This window comes from Podarcis raffonei, chromosome 9 (assembly GCF_027172205.1).
Source record: "Podarcis raffonei isolate rPodRaf1 chromosome 9, rPodRaf1.pri, whole genome shotgun sequence".
Lineage (NCBI taxonomy): Eukaryota > Metazoa > Chordata > Lepidosauria > Squamata > Lacertidae > Podarcis > Podarcis raffonei.
The window spans coordinates 8,363,093-8,378,366 of record NC_070610.1 but is presented as its reverse complement, the minus strand read 5'-3'; the positions used below and the strand labels follow the sequence as shown (position 1 = coordinate 8,378,366).

At 38.2% G+C, this 15,274-nt stretch overlaps 1 protein-coding gene and 1 long non-coding RNA gene across 4 annotated transcripts in view; one reads left to right on the top strand and one right to left on the bottom strand.

Annotated features, from left to right (window-relative positions):
- TAPT1 (transmembrane anterior posterior transformation 1) overlaps positions 1–15,274 on the top strand; it is a 52,648-nt gene that overhangs the window by 14,284 nt on the left and 23,090 nt on the right. For 2 of the 3 annotated variants that reach the window (XM_053402730.1, XM_053402733.1), the window contains exons 2-5: positions 2,129–2,259; positions 4,555–4,673; positions 9,744–9,767; positions 14,533–14,695. In XM_053402730.1, the coding sequence (XP_053258705.1) occupies positions 2,129–2,259; positions 4,555–4,673; positions 9,744–9,767; positions 14,533–14,695 (437 nt within the window). The remainder of the gene's footprint in view (positions 1–2,128; positions 2,260–4,554; positions 4,674–9,743; positions 9,768–14,532; positions 14,696–15,274) is intronic. The other variant, XM_053402731.1, reaches the window with a different exon arrangement.
- LOC128420806 (uncharacterized) overlaps positions 1–15,274 on the bottom strand; it is a 55,615-nt gene that overhangs the window by 36,188 nt on the left and 4,153 nt on the right. The gene's annotated exons all lie outside the window — the stretch shown is intronic.

Here is a 15,274-nt window from a genome sequence, read left to right as displayed (position 1 = left end):
GGGGCAATAAACATGAATGCCCAAGGCAATAAACATGAATGTAGCTGCAGCAGTTTTCACTTTGTGTGGCGATTGCCCTGAATTTCTGTGTGAGTTTATCAAAATTGGCATAGTGACAATGCCAGAGAGGTGATCTCTGAAGCCTTACAAATTCTCGTAAAACAGTGCAAACTTTGAAATAGCTGAGCTGCTTTCAATGCTAACATTGACTGTTAGCTGATAGGCAGCTCTTGCCCATCATTTCAGATGTGAGTGGTCACAGGACGGAAGCCCAAGTCATTGGCATGAAGTGGATAAGGTACAGGAGCCAAAAGACACGTGACAGAAAGACAGAGGTACAGTCCAGGTGAGCTCAGGTGTGTCTTAGGGGTGCCTTTGGAGCAGACAACAATCAATAGTATGGTCAAGCTGACATAGCAGGGACATCTAAGACTGGGGTGCACGCACAAGGAAATGGTGCAAAGTCAATGGAAGGAGGTATGGAATGACTGCATTGTCATCTCCAGGGTTTGGGAGGGTGACACAAGCCCTGCCTCAGTTGGCCTATGTCATCCTTACCACTTTCTATTCACCAGGCCTCTTTCTGTAGAGATAATGACATGATACACTGTAGTTTTTCTAATAGTATCTCAGGATACACTAAACCCATTCCTCAAAATAACATAAGTGGATCAGAAGACAAATTCTGGTATCTAAGCAAGAAGAGATTTTTATAGCTTTTAATTGGCTCCTTTTGTACTGTTAAAGTTTTGTTTTTGATGAAGTTTTTAATGTCTGACTCTGTATTGTTTTTAATATTCGGTTGGAAGGCGCCCAGAGTGGCTGGGGAAACCCAGCCAGATGGGCGGGGTATCAAATAATAATAATAATAATAATAATAATAATAATAATAATGAGTCTGATGACCAGATAGAAATAAACAAATCTATCACGTGTATGTATATATATGTGTGTATATATATACACACACACACACACGTTTATATATATAAACTTTCAAACTGGGAGTAGCATTTTGCAGAATGCTAAAACTGCCACTCCTTTATTATGCTGCTCTCTATAGGATGGTAAGGTGTAGTGAGTGTAATATGAATTGCGAAGTCTGCATTTCAGCTACACATTAACTAGGCATTAGGTCATTGTGTTATGTGGAATGGGTAGATGGATTTGGAACTCTAAATTTGTTCTGGAGTTCATGTGAGGCTTTGGGGTATTTTCTTCCTGAACATGTCAAGAAAAACATAAATGGGTAATTTTAATCCACTGAATTAAATGTGGATGCCGTTCTTATTTAAACAGCTCTGTGTAAACACTAGATCTCCCATTTCCAAAAGAGATTGCAGGATATGTTGTCTATTCTTGCATTACAGGGTTTTGATCTTGGGGTCCCTTCCATTTCTACATTTTTTTTATTCTCTGATTCTATCTGTATGAAAAAATAAAGCTAAAATCACTTTAAAAGATGCTCATAACATGGGTAGATGTTTGAAGTGGGTGGGTGGAAAGTAATTAAAGTTAAATCTAAATACAAGAATGTTAAAGCTACATTTAATCACGTCTTAAAATTGAATAACAAATTGAGAGCAACCATGGTTTGGTATTATGTATGGACTGTACTGTAATTCTGAACCAAGTTTTGGCCATCATCATGCTGGTGTTCTCCCCTTTTCTTTCATATCTTCACATGTCCAAATTTCCTCTCTGACTTCCTGATTTGGGCAAACCATAGTCTGTCATTACATCTGAGGCATTTGCAGTTGACTACCAAACCATAGTTGACAGCTGATCAGTTCTGTAAAATCTTCATCCCTAGTTGTCTCTTAACTGCATGGGCTGCAATGAGAAAACATTTTGATTTCTGGCTTACTCTGCGTCTGGGCTTTGAGCAGGATTTTGGGCTCAAGTGTGAGAGAAAAAGGAGCAGATGTGAAGTGGAAAGCAACAACATTGAAAATATACTGTGTGGTCATAGGTAATACGTTGATTTAAACCGCCTTAATTTAAACCCATCCACTCTTCGAATACATGTATTGAACTTGGAAAACAAATATTTTTAGCCTAAAAAATTAAAGTTATTATTATTGAAGTACTACTTGCTTTAAAACAAATTTCACCTCTTCTATTGCAGATCTTTCACTATTGAGGTTCATCAATGCAGAGCTTACAAGGGGTTACTTCCTGGAGCATAATGAAGCGAAGTACACAGAAAGGAGGGAACGAGTGTACACGTGCATGCGAATACCAAGAGAGCTGGAAAAGGTAAACTACTTTCTCAGTGTTCTACTTGTGCTGATAAATTCAAATTCTGATTTTATTAAAAACATAACAGAACTTTCTAAACATGCACTTTTGAATAGGTTTTAAACTACAAAAAATCATTTTAAAAATTGCTTTTTCCCCTGTACACGGTCTGAGGGCTGTGTCTTAGGTATGGAGTCCAAAAGCATCACTTTGTCTTCTGTATGGTGATACCATAATTGAATGTGTAGGCTTGTGTCCAAAGGGTGTGTGGACTGAAGAGAACGGCATGTGCAGCCAGAGCTTCACTTGTTGTTTTCTCTGCAGCAGTCCCACTGCCAAAGAGAAAAGCAGTAGCTCAATTTTAAAAGTGGCTTTCCTCTGGCAAAAAAACCAGCAGATGCCGGTCATTATGAGTGGATCGTGTTTCAGGCTACGAGACACATGAATGGGAACCCCTTCGTAAATGGTTTATCTATAAACTTATTTCCATGGGTAAACCTTATGTAGGTGCTATAAACATCATTTCTATTCTAAAAGATGCCGAGTAAAATGACAACACTTACATCCTGCATCATCCTTTCTGAAATGCTAGAGTTAGATGCTGAGCAAGATGAACCAATGGTCTGACTCTGTTTAAGGCACCTTCCTATTTTCCTGCTTCAAGAAGTTTGTGGGGGTTTTTCATGTGTGCTTTATTCTGCTGAAATGAGGCTGCATTTTAATGTTGTATTTTAATTTTGTATTTTAAGTTGTATTTCAATCAGTTGCTTTATATCCGGTGTTAGCCGCCCTGAGCCCGGTCTTGGCTGGGGATGGTGGGGTATAAATAAAATTTATTATTATTAAACTATAAAGTTGTTAAAGGTTGGCAGGATTCAAGTAGGGAGTCCCACTAGCAGAAGCCTGAATAAGGAGTTTCCATTCGCTTGACAGGGCTCCCCCCCCCCCCGAATCTCCCCCAAACACTTGAGAGAATCCCCATAAAGTACATTGGGGGGCAGATAGTTTTATCTGACAAGCTGAGCTCCCTGAACTATTACATCTTTTCAGTGTGGTGAGCTTCTTTGAAGACTCCAAAGCAGACTACAAAATGTCCCCTAAGAATCTACTTAGTTCTCTCACTGAAACTGTGAGACTTGAACTTAATATTGGCTGGTGGGAATAAAATAGGAATACATTGGTGGGATTCTTTTTTCAAATATAACTTTTACACATTGGAATTAAGTATTAATATGTTTATCTAATTTAATCAGTCTTACTGGATTTCTAAAAAACCTTTTAAAGTGATAACTCAGAAGTCATTTTAAAGATGATTTAACAGTACTGTACACAATTCCATGCTATATATAGTTAACATATAACACGTGAACCATAAACTAATTATTTTCACCCTCTTTATCTTCAGGAAATATTTTCCTCATCTATTTAATACAAATGGTTTTGCCATATGTTCCAGGCTAAAACACACCTTCAGTTCACATGGGACATTGGCCAGGCCCCTTAGACCTCATTGTTACTCTGCATCAACTAAGAACGTGTATCAACCTAGGAAGGTGCCTAATATATGGATGGCTTGTATGGGATGTCAACAGCGGAAAAGCTATATTTGATTTCTTTTATTTCTCATTGAGAAATCCCAGGATTCCCTAATTCACAAACTGAAAAATACAAGTGTATGCAAAGCTGAACATTTTTTCATAGAGTGTTCCATGTGAGGGGCAACTTTCAAAATTAAAATAACTTCTGCAAAAGCTGCCTGTCTCTACTTCAGATAGACTGTAGTCACCATGATGTGAAAGGAAGGTCAGGGCTGATTATCTAAAATTGTGTCCAAGAATAGGTCATCTATTGAGGAAAGATTGGACTCATTGAGCCATGAACGTTTGCAAACTTTGACTGATTCTTACAGTGCAGACATTTTCTTGAACACTTTCCAAGTGCACAGTGTATTGTTCCATAAAGTTTCCCAAACTAAACAAATAGTGCTTCAATCTCATAACATCATGACCACTACTTTACTGGCATGGTGTCACACATTTAGGTTTAGGGAAATTGTGAAAAAATAGTTGTTCTTCCAAACCTTTAGAAAGATCTAGGTTATTCTTTTGTTGGCTGATGTTGGTTTTGTGAGGATTTCTGCATTCTGTATTTGTGGCAGTTTTAATAAGGTCTTTGGTGTGTAAGTGCTTTCTGTGTATTATTTTGGGTAAAGGTAAGGGTGATTTTATAGACTTAGAATTGTGATGCTGATCAGCATGGAAATCTTTAAAGTAACTGTTTTTACTCTGATTTCTCTTTCCTTTTACTCTCTAGTTGATGATTTTTGGGATTTTTTTGTGCCTCGATGCTTTTCTCTATGTGTTCACACTCCTCCCATTGAGAGTTTTTCTGGCAATGTTCAGGTTCATCACATTACCTTGTTATGGCTTGCGGTAAGTTCCTTTATTTCTCTTACTTAGTTGATCTAAATATACTTTAATTGGCCTATTTAACTTTGTCAGTCTTAAGGCTTGAGCTGGTTTGAAATTGCAAACAGTTTCATGCTGAAAAGCAAACAAAAAATAATCCTAACACTTGACATTCATTTTTGAGCCTCACCCAGTTGTGGTTTTGAATAGCAGTGAGTTCAAAAATTCTACGTGCTCTCCCAGAATTTGGTGTTAAGGGCATGCCAGGAACCTTATTTTCTAGCTTTTGTTTTACTAAGTTATAATGATTTTCCTAAAAGGACCAAAATACATAACAAAGTAGTTCTGTTAGTGCAAGAACTCTTTGCTGCACAACACAACTCTCTCCCTCCCTCTCTCTCCTCATGCTCACTGCACACCCTCCAAATCTGTTCTGTGGGTTCTCCCAACCCTCTGAAACAGATCTGCAGAGGGCACAGGGGCACATGGAGATCAGAGAGGAAGGGGAAGTTTCAGTGCACCAACAGAAATCCTTGTGCTAATTGAAATACATTGTTGAATACTGCCCATGTCTTCTTCTTTTTTAGCTACCGAATTTGTAGCTTGCAGGTGGAGGATTATTATTATTATTATTATTATTATTATTATTATTATTATTAATACCCCGCCCATCTGGCTGGGTTTCCCCAGCCACTCTGGGCAGCTTCCAACAAAATATTAAAATGCAATAGTCCATCAAGCATTAAAAGCTTCTCTAAACAGGGCTGCCTTCAGATGTCTTCTAAAAGTCTAGTTGTTGTTCTCTTTGACATCTGGTGGGAGGGTGTTCCACAGGGCGGGCGCCACTACCGAGAAGGCCCTCTGCCTGGTTCCCTGTAACTTGGCTTCTCACAGTGAGGGAACCGCCAGAAGGCTCTCGGTGCTGGACCTCAGGATGTTACTCTGGTATATACTCTTTATTTAAATGTAAGTGTTAAAGCTTATGAATTTTATCCCATTATTTAAATTCCTGCAGGGTAATTTTTGTCAAAAACCATTCAGGAGAATGCTGCAGGATAGCCCTCTTAGTTCCAAGGATCATTTAGCATCTCTGATAATGTAGAATAATAGGATTATAAAATAAACCCATTCAAATACCTCTAAATACTGGTAGCAATATTTATTTAACATTAGGCTAAATCATAATGCAGAGCGATGTGAGTGAGTTGTTATAAGCCTCAGGCTCATATACTCACACCTCCTCTGACAAGGTAAGTAGTAATAGTTTCTGCTTAACAACAGCTTGTCAACTCATCCAGACATGATCAAATGATAGTTAATTTTAACTATAGTTTCTTTGAAACAAGCCAACTTGAAAACATTGTGAGATGTGCTGGCCATCTTATTAACTGTCCTGTCTGTAGAAAGAACATACCATATATTGCCCACTTAGTAAATTAATCGTCTTACCGATAAACATTCAAATTCTTCATGATACAATTGGGAATGTACCATGTATCCCATGTCTGGTGTGCCTGTACTCACTTATTAGTTAGTTAGTTTTATTGTTGCTGTTGTTGTTAAGACCAGTTGTAAGGGACTGGAAAAAACCTGTTACTGAAGTCAGAAGCTAAGACTTCAGCATATCCAGCTTCTTTGAAAGGCTTGAGTACAATCCAGAAACATCAAAATTGGTATCGGTTCCCCATTGACTTTGTCAGTGCAAAGAATCAGGTTATGTGCTCCTTTTTTTAGAATGAAATGTCCCTTTTGAACTGTGCTGCAAATACATTTTTGATGCTGTATAATTTGCAACTTGTTTAATAAATCCTTTAATTGGGTCATTTTATTCAGCACTTAATTCTACAGTGCACTATAAATTTTGTCTTCCATGGTTAAAAAATGGCTGTTTTCAAGTTTCTTGATTATTGCATGTTTTTAACAGTGAAAATACTTCTGTAGAAAAATATATGTAGGCCTGTTAACAAATGACATTCTGCGGAATAAAGTACTGAAATAATTAGATTTAAGATCATATTCCAGTATTATGTGGGCATTGGTTTGTTTGAGCTGTTTTAAAGGACTTCCTATAGACACAACATCATATTCCATTCTATGTAAAAACAAAAAGTGCTCCTTCCTTCCTTCTGGTTTTTTTTTCAAGATCTCAGCAGAAAGACTAAATATCCTATATCTCCACCCTTTATTTACACTCCATTTATTCTAGTCTCTTAGAAATTATTTAAAAGGGATTCTATTCCCCCATTCTTTATTGCTCTGAAAGTATAGCGGTCCTTTTCTTTTGTGAGGTTAATCCTCATCCACGTTCTCATGATTCATGTAAAGTGCAAATATTGCATATAGCTGTGTTTCTGCATCCAGACTCTTGGACTAGATAAAAACAGAATAAGGCGATTTCTTCATAGCTAAGATTATTTCCTGGTCTTTTGTACTTGTGCATCTTAGGGGGGCGGGTTCTTTCAAAGACTGCCAGATTAATTTTGGATTGTTTGAGCAAGATGTTTAGCTAATAGGGTTAATTACTTAAAAAAAATGTATTAAGATTTGTACTTCTGTAGTCATGCAATGAAGACTTACTGGTATCTTCTGGTGCCTGAGAATCCGGAGTATTTCCAGGTGAACAGTTTCAGAATGTCAGTCGCGCTGCCTCAGTACACCCAACTTCTGCAAGCCAAATGAGGCTATGTCACTCATTGCTGGTCCAGATAGCAGATCCGGGTGTAGCAAAGCCTGGGGCCCAAGGTAGCACTTGGAACATTGCCCAAAAGAACAACAGTCATGCAAGAAAAGCCAAGTTAGGTGTTACTGCATCACTCCCACAGCTGATGTAGGGCTTCAGCATTAAATCAAGCTTGGGGTAGCCTTCCTCCTAGAAGGTGATCTTTTAAGCAAAGCTTTGTTCACAACTTAAATATTTATGTTGTGCCCTATGTGATGGGCTCAGCACAGATTACGGCAGTTTTGTCAAAGGTAAATTTATCTCTGTCCAGGGCACATTCTACTAAATACAGCAATAACTTCTGCCACAAATTTAACCTTTGTTGGTAACCAGAAAATGGTGGATTTCCACCGCCATATCTTTTATTCCTTTTGGAGAAATACATACTTTCTCCTCCATTAAGATTTCCTTCCCTGTTGTTTCAGACTTATCACATTTTAAGTAATTTGTGACTACATGTTCTGCCAAGTTTGCAGTGTGATCCCAAAGGCATAAATTCATGTAACTCATTTTGTGGATCAATTTGTGTTCACTAACAAATAAATATATGTACTGTTGTATTCCCCTTATATGAGACCATAGGGCTTTCAGTCTTTTGGTAGATAATATGTACACCATCAATGAATTTAATTCCATGAAATAGTAATACCAGCTTTTTAGAAATACAGGCTTTCTTCTCTGTTTCTTTTTTCTTTTGTCTCATATTGGAAGTTTGACAATAGCAGATTTGATCTAATTCCTTTTTGCTGAGTTAAATTCTTGATTATCCCAAAATTCTTAATTAGGCAGATATGATTCATTCCATTCATCTCAAAGAGAATAACACTCTTTTCCTGCTTCAATCTGTATGTGCTACATGAGGGAAAATAAAGTTTTCAATCACTTTCCCTCTTTTCCGTGATGGTCAACGTACCTAGTGTAGCAACATTACAACCTTCTTTCTCTCTCTTTCTCTTTTATTTCTTGTAAATCAGACTGAAGGGAAGAGCACTTTCACTTCCTTTATAGGATGGAATATGATGTCACATGAGACTCCTTCATGGTGAGTATCTATCCTGATTTTTCTTCTAAATTGTCAGCTAAAATGATTTCTCCGCATAAATTGTAAACTTGTATGTCATGTTGTTAAAAAGCCAACATCACATTATTAACATCACACTTCTGTTCATAAATTTTGCTGGGTTGTATTCAATTATTTCCTGACCAAAGTAGACCCAGGGATAATGAAATGAATTGTTAAGTTGGAGTACATTTTCACATTAAATCTAAAATGAGATTGTCTGGTCAATTTTAAGAGACGCCATGCAATTTTCCCTATTTCGCTGAAAATCTTAATAGTCAAATTTCCATGAATAGGAGCTGTCAAATGAATTGTTATCCTAGGCTTGCAAATGGCCACTAGTCAAGTTAACTGTGGCAAGTGAAAAATCAACTCCAGAGACCAGGCAGGAAATTTTTAGATTCTTTTTTTTCTTTCACATGAGCCACAAACAATTGCAGGAAGGAGGACTAATAGCATTTTTGTGTGTGAGTAGTAAACTTTGTGAATGCTATGGGTTTGTTTCAAAATATTCCTTATTAGCTACTCATGGAAGATAAATATCACTGTGCACATGGAACTCTGCTCACTTAATAGGGCTTTTTTACCCTCTTTTCCCCGCTACAGTCCCCTTTGTCCATGAAAGGCCACTCATGAGGGTTTTGCCCCCCTGAGACCAGTACTGGACATGACAAAGGGGGCTGCTATAGAAGGAGGAAGCCCTCAGTAATTGAAGGACCATCTTGCCTGCAATTCGCACATGAGCACCTCTGTATTCAAGACATAGTTCAGATATAAGCCGTATCTAAAGCAGTTTTAATTTAAAAAATGATGTGCAGGGCATATCAAGTGTTCTTCATACTGCAGTCCTTGCTTTACTGCATAATAAAGTCTCAGCTTGGCTTAATAACTGTTAATAACCAGGATAATAAGGTGGGATCAGGATTATCTGGGTGTATAAACAGGAATTAAGACAGAGTTCCTTGGTTTGGACAAAGGAGGGAAGTCTGGCTTAATCTAAAACAGGGATGAAATGCCAAAACTGGTATGAAAAGAAGGGTTTGTGGGTTGGAGCATACATTTCTGGATTTGTAAACCATGGTTTACACTGCCCAGATGTGACTTTTACTTTCTCCCCCTCTCTCACGTACACAAACATAAAGTCAGTAATGTGCATGCTAAGATACAGGGATGAATGAAAACAATAGATACTAAAATATCTCATGAAAAGTACCTCACCCATTCAATTTTAAGATAAATTTCTTTAGGGAAAGTGTTTTGAAATCTTATTAATCGTCTTCCCATTTCTGATTTCGCCTTGTTTGTTTTGAGACAGCTCTCACCGAGGCCTAAGGATGAGGTTGGTGTTGATTTTTTTTTCTTAGCATGCTGTTGTGCTATCTGTGCGCATGTAGTTTTTGCTGTTGATCAAGCTACAAGCAAACACATTACGGAAGTTTAGCTTCTTTTAAATAATGCTTTTGACACAAAATGCATGCTTTGAAGTAGCTTGGCTCTCTTAAGTGCATCTGAGTGATGCCTGCATTTCCAAATGGGTCTCATTCACATACTACATTTTTTGGAGTGCTCTTAAAAACTTAGGTTATAACTGAAAACAGTGGCCTGGATTCCACTAAGCCAGCGCAAGGGTTCCTGCTGGTGCAGTGGGGCTTGTCTCCTTCCTTCTTGCGCTTCCCCAAATGTGCTCCTGGAGAGTCAGGAGAACCCTGAGAAGAGATGACGGGAAGGAGGGTGCGGTTTTTTTAGCATAAATGAAGGAACAATTGGAAGAGTGTAACGTGAAATCCCACCCAATTTGTGAATCATCTGGGTAAGGGGAAGCCAATGTGGTGCCCTACAAATATTATTGGACTACAACTCCCATTGGGACGCGGGTGGCGCTGTGGGTTAAACCACAGAGCCTAGGACTTGCCGATCAGAAGGTTGGCGGTTCGAATCCCCGCGACGGGGTGAGCTCCTGTTTCTCGGTCCCTGCTCCTGCCAACCTAGCAGTTCGAAAGCACATCAAAGTGCAAGTAGATAAATAGGTACCGCTCCAGCGGGAAGGTAAACGGCATTTCCGTGCGCTGCTCTGGTTCGCCAGAAGAGGCTTAGTCATGCTGGCCACAAGACCCGGAAGCTGTACGCTGGCTCCCTCGACCAATAAATTGAGATGAGCGCCGCAACCCCAGAGTCGGCCATGACTGGACCTAATGGTCAGGGGTCCCTTTACCTTTACAACTCCTGATCCAGCTATTATACTTGGAGTGCTGCCAAGTGAGGCATCCTTTGTGTGTACAGTATTTATTGACACATACAAGCAAAGCAGGAAACACTTCTGTTGACCCTAGGTACGTTCAGTGGAAGGCATGTTTCAGAATTAGTTTTAGGATGTGCAGTATTGCAGAATTTTGAGAACAACTCTTCATAGGATAATTGTTTGACATAGGATAATTCAGTGGTTCAAAAAGGGTATGGCAGGAGAGGATGGCAAGTGTGGCAGGACAATCAAATAAACATTTAAACATTTCTGTGTAATATGGATAAACAACAGAAGCAGTATCCACTCCTCTCTTCAAGAGCATTGGCTGTTCTACGACTTATTCTTGTGAACAAGGATTTTCTTCTGACAAATATGAAAGTTCAGAAAAGAGAAAGTCTTCTTTGTGTCATGAGGGAGATGAGCGTTTGTCATAAATTAGACATAATATAAATGAGATTACTCGGCAAAAACAAGCTCACACCTCTTATTGAGTTTGCATACATATTTAAGAGGCTCATTTATATTTTGGAAATGATTTCTGTTCTTATGTAGCTGCATAAGAACATAATCTGCATAAGAAGATACGGAGCAGTATTATAAAATCGAGTACTGCCAGGAGTTGTTTCTTACTGTTTTTCAATGTATTTTTAATGATAAAAAATTTCAAAGTGGCGCAGTCAAATTTTTATTCTGAAAGTGTGGCCCTGAGAAAAGCTTGAGAACCACTGGGCTTATCCCGTGAAGTATGATCCTGAAGCTTTTTCCATACAGTGGTACCTTGGGTTTGCAACCGCTTTGGATTACAACCATTTTGGATTACAACCACGTCAAACCCGGAAGTGTGTGTCCCTTTTTTTTTATTACAACCCATTTGGGGGGGGCATTGGCAAAAGTGCACCTTGGGTTACAATCTGTTTTGGTTTACAACTGGACCTCCGGAACGGATTATGGTTGTAAACCAAGGTACTACTGTACAGGCATAGGGTATGCTCGTGTTAATCTTGTTTTTGGTCATCATTGCCTATGTAGGTGTTTTTCTTAACCAGCAGATGGAGTCAGTACTTTGATTATGTGAAACAGGTTCAGAATTTATAGTGCATAATAAAGGTAGCTCTTAACTGTGATCTGTCTGGAATGCTATCTTTACTCTTTGGCAAATTCTGGTATACATTACAAAGCTTCTTTGAAATGTACCAATCTGACAAACATCAGACAGTTTTTTAAAGTGTTGTGCTCAGGTAGAAAAGACCTTGCAGATTTTATGGAAATGGCTCACATTTGTCTAGGAACAATTTGAGCTGAATATCCATTGGTCACTCTCCTTTGTGTGCGCTAGTTGCTGTTAATCAGTAACCAGGTAGGTGGGACTTTTGTTAATTTTTGGAGATTTGTGGTAAGAGGATGCAGCCCACCTAAATGTGATAGTAGCAACTTTGTGTGTGTGAACACAATCTACCCTAATCACAGAGAAGAATGGAGGGCTTAAAATGAAAAAGACATCAGGAAGGGTGTGGCAGACTCCTTCATAAGCCTGCCCACCAATTAACCTCTCCAGAATCTTCTCTGCAAGTAATTTTGCCTTAGCTACGTTAACTTCCAATATTGGAGTTCAGCTGAGAATAAGTGCACTTGGGGAGAGTAATTGTGGCAAAGTAAGATGGAGAAAGAATTTTGCTCCCATTTTGGTTGAAGGAAGGAAGGGTTTGGACAGTTAAAATCAGACTAACCACTCGCCCTTGTCTAGGTGATTGGGGCTATACTATGTTGTGTCTAGTTTACCTCTTAGAAGAGCTTGACTGAAAATGCTCAGGAGAAAATAGGAAGCCAGGGTGAACCTGGGAGCACCCACTGTCATTCAGAACACTAACAAAAACTTCTAAATTGTCAATAAAAGGTCCTAAAGCTTGAAAACATTTTCTGTAATTTATTTGAGTTTGGAGTGAAACAAGAGTTATTCTATACGAGGATCTGAGATTATAGCAATTCTTGTGTGCTACAGGCTAATCTTACTTTGGAGTAATCTTGAGCATTTAGAGAAAAAATAATTAATCACATGTTTATGCCTCTGAATATTTTGTAAAATTACTATTTCAGTAAATCTTGGCTTTACAAAACATTTTTTTACCCATATGTAACCAGAGTCAGATTTCAGTGTTTAATTATTCTTCATCAAAATGTATTCACACATCTTCTGAGTTAATGCTGACAGTATAATATACTTTGGATAGATTGTGTAGCTGCCCTGTTATCAGTATGGTCCATTTTCTTCTATAGTTCAGGCAATTTAAAGCACATGATGGCCACATTCAGACAAGTGTACCTCAAGTTCGATAAAGCTAGATATGAATTGTCATTTTGCCTGTGCGTATATCCCCCTTTCTACATTGCCTGATTGCAATGTAAGATGCTCTCAAGTAATGAAGTATATGTTGTTTTGCTGTTAAACCAAGTGAACTTCATTTTCCATTTCAGCCAAACCTTGTTCCATCTTCAAAGCAATCTTGAATCTTGACTCATGGTTTTGTAGTTGGTTTAAAATTCTGGCTTGTTACTTAATCAGTAACCACAGTCCCTCTGTTGAAGCCACATGGTTTTCCTCAAGAGTTCAACTTTTACAGTTTCCCAAAAGAAATAGAGGAAGAAGTTTTAAAAATTAGGAAACCACAAACCAACTCACATTAATTTAATTTGGTTTAATCTGTAGAAGACAGACAGCAAAATGTGCAGATTTAAAAAAAATCTCTGCATTACTTCATGTTCTCCTTAATAAAACACTTAATTTCCAAAGCTTTTTGCCTTCAAATGTCCCTACATTTCTTTGAGCGTTCCAAACACAAAGCCATAAAAATGCCACAAACAAATTTCTGTTAAGTGTCTGTTTGCTGATTGCATGTCCATCTCACGAAATAAACCTACATTTTTGTTTTAAAATCCAGAATAAATTACTGTTAGGAACAGACAGGAGTCTCAGTGAGCAGAGCAGGCAGGTGGGGAGAAGGATCCAGGGGAATTGGGCAGTGGTTTGTGGGATTCTGTGCCACCTGTAAGGTAATCTAATCTAAAGTAATCTAAGGTTAGATTAAAGGTTGCAAGGTGGGGCTGGCACTGAAGACAGTTCGGATAGTTCATCCGGTACAGAATTTAGCTGCCAGGTTGTTCATGGGGCCAAGACTGTCTGGGCAGATTACACCAAGTCTGGTCTAGCTTCACTGGTTTGCCAATTAGTTAATTTAATTAATAGTAATAGTAATAGACTATTCTGGGTTACTTCTTGGAATGATGATTTTTTTTGAACTCAAAAAGGAGGTATTCTGCTTTCAGCAAAACAGGTTGCCTGCTCTCCTCTTGCAAATTACCATATTTTTCTCTCTATAAGACCATAAGACGCACCTAGTTTTTGGAGGAGGAAAACAAGAAAAAAAATATTCTGAATCTCAGAAGCCAGAACAGCAAGAGGGATCGCTGCGCAGTGAAAGCAGCAATCCCTCTTGCTGTTCTGGCTTCTGGGATAGCTGCGCAGCCTGCATTCGCGCCATAAGACGCACACACATTTCCCCTTACTTTTTAGGAGGGAAAAAGTGAGTCTTATAGAGCAAAAAATACGGTACTTTGAGTATCGTTTTTAAGTCCTGAGTGACCCTCACCAAGGAGTTAGGTATGAATCATTAGTTTTAGAATGGCTGGGGGCAAAACCAGCAGCAATTTAAGCATTTGTTGTTAAAATAGAAAACCTACCATTCAGTACAAATGCTTTGCGTTTAATAGCTCTGGTGCTTTTTTATGTACATTTGAAAAACATATTTAATATGTGGCTATTGTTTACAATTGTTACTATTTGTTTTGTGTACTTTCTATATTTCAGTGATAGACGCTTGCTACAGCCCGCTCAGGTGTGTGATATTTTCAAAGGAGTTATATTGCTAATCTGCTACTTCATGATGCACTATGTTGACTATTCAATGATGTACCACCTGATCAGAGGACAGTCTGTCATTAAACTCTACATCATCTATAATATGCTTGAGGTAAGCAAATGGCCATTAGAACTGTCAAAACATGCTTCCTTCCTGAATATTCCAGATGGAACAATTTCAAAGTTGGTAAAAGAATTATGGTAATTCTGTAATATATTTCCTGCCCTGTTATGGGACAAAGATCCATTTTTCTTCAACAATGATAAGCAGTAAGTCGTATTGTGGATGCCATAGTTTCTTTAGTATTTGTAAGCTGGTAAATTTGTAACGGGTTTTAAAAGAGCAACTCTCACAGAAGTATGGTGTAGCACAGTAATAGATATAGTCCCAACCAATTTTAGGAGTTTTATAAAAAATGGTAGGTATCTCAATAATTACTTCACGTGTCTCAGAAGCTGGACATGTTTGAAGATACTTAGACTTTGTTTTCTATGAATAGTAGACCTACATGTGAAAAAGCAAGCTGCTTTTCAAAGTCCCTTGACTTTGAAAACAACTAATTTGCCATTAATAGCCCCATCCAAGAGTTCTTGAAGGGAGAAAGGGATAAAAATAAAATAATTAAAGCAAGCAGAAGAATAGTATAGCAATTGAGGAGGCAACTACTCAATTCAGGTTTTTAAAATCCTT